The 3,719-nt window shown below is 43.4% G+C and overlaps 1 protein-coding gene across 1 annotated transcript; it reads right to left on the reverse strand.

Moving 5' to 3' along the window:
• Positions 1 to 542: 542 nt before the first annotated feature.
• Positions 543 to 3,462, reverse strand: LOC149238748 (uncharacterized). Its single transcript, XM_089373175.1, has one exon. It carries the CDS (start codon positions 3,058 to 3,060, stop codon positions 1,537 to 1,539), a length of 1,524 nt encoding a protein of 507 aa, XP_089229301.1. The 5' UTR covers positions 3,061 to 3,462; the 3' UTR covers positions 543 to 1,536.
• Positions 3,463 to 3,719: the final 257 nt, after the last annotated feature.

Here is a 3,719-nt window from a genome sequence, read left to right on the forward strand (position 1 = left end):
ATTCAGTACATAGTCAACCTAATAAAGCTAAAGTCCTTTATAGCCAATAAACTGTGAGTCCTGATACCAAAATGCTACCAATATATGCAATCCAAGAAAAGGATGCAATAATTTGCTGAAAACATAAAGAAATAGTATTTAAATAATTCAATCGAAAAAAGAAGATGCAATAGTCTGCTGAGAACATAAAAGATTATTTAAATAATTATTTAATAGATAAAAATCACTACATACTCAAATTAAATAATTCAAATTTTTAAAAATATTCGGTAAATTTAAACCGATTACCAATTTGTAAAAACATATGCATTGTGCCTCGATTTGGAGAAACATGATGAAGCCATAAAAGTGGTGAACAAATGACAAAACAAAATGGCAATGTAGAATTATTATAGAAAAATATATATGACATCATATTCATTATGCATGCCTCAGTTTGAGAGACCAAAAAAAAAAAAAAAAAAAAGAGGTGGTGAACATTAACGACACAAATGGCCATTTATTGTAATGTAGAATTATTATGGCAAAATATATATAACAAATGGCAATGTAATGTAGAATTATTATAGCAAAATATATATGACATTACTACATGGGAAAACTTGGGATGGAAGGAACATTGCTGCAATGTTCTTGACGGCGTTCACAAGTTCATAGCTTTTCAGTGTGAAGACAGACATTAGATGTCAGATGATGGAAACCATATATAGAAACAAGTACACACTTGCTGAACCACATCCTATAGTTGAGGACCAATAAATATGCTTATCAAGTTACATACATTTTCTAACAGTCTTCATTTTACTGTTTGAGTGCAGTCCTGTGGTGGAAGTAGGCATGGGACATGGAGAGGCAGGTGACAATAGCTTTGGAGAGTCTGCTTTCTTCTGTAAATGGAGGTAGAAATTCCAACTGCTTTCTTCTGTAATGGAGGTAGCAATTCACACCTTCATTTGATACAGATAAGGGTGGCATCATGAAAGGGGCATATAGCTTTGAGGGAGAAAACCCACAGGCTGTGGGGGTGAGTCCTGCTTTCAGGGAGAACACCCCACAAGCGAGAGTTAAGTCCTGCTTTCAGGGAGAACACCCCACACGCGAGAGTTAAGTCCTGCTTTGATGGAGAACACCCCACAGGCTAGGGGTAAGCCCTGCTTTGAGGAAGAACATCCCACAGGCTAAGGGTAGGTCCTGAGTGCTAGCCTCCAATTTTCAATACTTCGACTATGGTCTGGACTCTGTTCTAACCACAATGTTCGGAATCAGAACGCAAAGTAGCAGAAGGCAGTGCAGAGTGACAGACAAATAAATAGACCATGAAAGATAACAATAACTCACTACGGCACATTGCCTGATTAATGGCAGATATGGGAGGCCCATTTATCAAAAAAGGGAGAAGTATGCAACGTTACAAGAACAGAGGAAGCTAAGGGTCTGCTGAGTTCAGGAAGACCTTACAGGATGATGATACGGACTGACATGGGTTTGGTTGAAACCCCAACAATGGAAATAAGGCTCTGCCTGACCAACATATTGCTAAGCCTGACCAACATATTCGGCAAGTTTACCAATTCTCTGAACAAACTCATGAGACAGCTTCTTGGCAGGCCTTCTGGGTTCTGTTATTGCAAAATCAAAATCGAAAGCCTCGGAGACATCCTGTGAACTCCATCCTGCTCTTCTAAGAGAATCGGACATGGAATCAGCTTTCAAGAGCATGCCTTCCAAAACAGCTTGGCTGTCAAACAAAATGTTGTCTGGATCAAAAGGGGTTGAGGACACTTGAACTATGTCATTGATGTCTTCTTCTCTCCAGCCCCCATTCCTGAGCAATGTTGCTAATTCCTCCAAGTAGCAGAGCATCCATTCAGGCAGGCTTCTGCACTGCAAACGATTATCATCTCCTTTCTCTTCGGCTGCCGATTTTGCCAGGTCAATGTCCACCTTAGGAAAAGAAGAGGAGGAGGAGGAACGAGGTGATCCTATGCAGGAGCTCTGCCTTTTCTCAACTAACTCAGTCCAAAACTCTATCCACCTTAAAGTCTTTGGTGAGCAAGGAGTAGATGGGGCTTTTGCTGCCAAATTAGCAAGGATTTTGCCAGAGATGGGCTTATCAAGGGAATTTCCAGTGTTCCCCATAGATGGATGGCAGGATTTCAACATAGAACGTTCATCCAGACTTCTCCTACACCAATCTGAATTCCCATCTTTTCCAAAGTTTACATCGGTGTATTTAGCTAAAGTGTACACGGTTCTCCCCCAATCCTCTGCCTCCTCGCATTTATCTCTCTTGGAACTGTTATGGCTCCTACTCAAATGATGTACTTTCCCCTTACAATAGGCTACATCCACATGTCTCCCAATAATACTCAATGTTTTCTCTCTTCTCAAACTGCGACCCATAACCCTTTTAGCCATGAAATCCAAGTTCTGGTCACATGGGTTAAATGGCTGCCTACCAAAGAAATCAGAGAGATCATACCCATAACAGAAAACATCAGTGTGATCGACAAAGAAGACAGGATTTCCTGCCAGAGCTGGAGATGATGGGATATAACAGTGCCCATAGAGAGGGACCAGAATGGGCACCTTTTTCAGAGCCTGCCTAGCGATTTTAGCAGCATTCTCTGTGTCAGAAGGGCGTTGTCCCCACTGTTTCCACCAAAACTTCCCCCTTACAACTTCATAGGACAGCCCTGCAACAGGTAGATTCAAGCTCATTCTGAGCTGCTGAGACCCCCCAGACCTCCAGTCCGGAAACCCAACGCCCACAGGCAGGCCTTCTTGCAAAACAGCCCTTAAATCTGGAGGAAAAGTGAAGCCAAACTCAGCCTCAATCCTCGCAACCTCCTCGCCACTGAGCCCTTTCTCAATCAAAACCTCACATTGTTTCAAACGATCAATAATTTTCTTTGCCAGGGATGTAAAAGAAACCAATCCCTTGCGAAGAGATGCAGGGGCGTTTGGCCCCTTGTTGGCCCTCGCACAGAGCCTCTTAAGGCCTGCAGTTATATGGGGTTGACTGTGCCCCGGATTCAATCTTCGATCCACGTCCATCATTATGGATCGATTTCAATAGGCAAACTACCCAACAGAACCAACCAACGAACCAACAAACAAACAGGCAGAACCCTGCTTTCAGAAATATTGTATTTCAGCCCAAACTGGTTGTGGACAACTGGGAGTTACTGGTCCAAAAGCAAGTAACGCCCTGGGGTTAAAAGGCCTCAGCTAAATGTGCGGGCGAGGGCGAGGGCCCGGGGGTGCTTCCCAGCGAGGGTAAAGTAAAGATATGCAAAATGGAGAGTCATATATGACCCTACCGCCTCACCAAAATCTGCAACCCTCGTCGAGGATCAGTTCCAACAAAAAACCGCCATGATTATGGCATGACTCCCATCACTCGAGTGTACGTTGAAAACTGCTGGGCTTTCAACACCCAACCCATCACCCAGCAATATAGCATAGCAGGCGAGGCGCGGGGGAGAGATAAAATAAAACAAACAAACCGAGTCCCAGACCTCTGCCTCGGATTTCTGTGGGCCGTGTCTTTTGGATTCTGGACACGTGCACGTGGGCAGCGAGCCTGACACTCAAATTTTAAAAAATACAATGACAAGATCTTCATCATCAAGGCATGCATCTCCTCCGTGCGTTGCCTTGTGCTGTGTCGTCAGAGACTAAGAGTAACAGATCTCCGTCACACTCACACTCACACT

The sequence above is a fragment of the Pinus tabuliformis genome, chromosome 8 (genome assembly GCF_031772625.1).
Source record: "Pinus tabuliformis cultivar Carrire ecotype Pingquan chromosome 8, CPIR1, whole genome shotgun sequence".
In the NCBI taxonomy this organism is placed as follows: domain Eukaryota; kingdom Viridiplantae; phylum Streptophyta; class Pinopsida; order Pinales; family Pinaceae; genus Pinus; species Pinus tabuliformis.

Coding starts and splice junctions, on each gene's coding strand:
- LOC149238748 (XM_089373175.1), bottom strand. CDS start 3,060: ATGATGGACGTGGATCGAAGATTGAATCCGGGGCACAGTCAACCCCAT.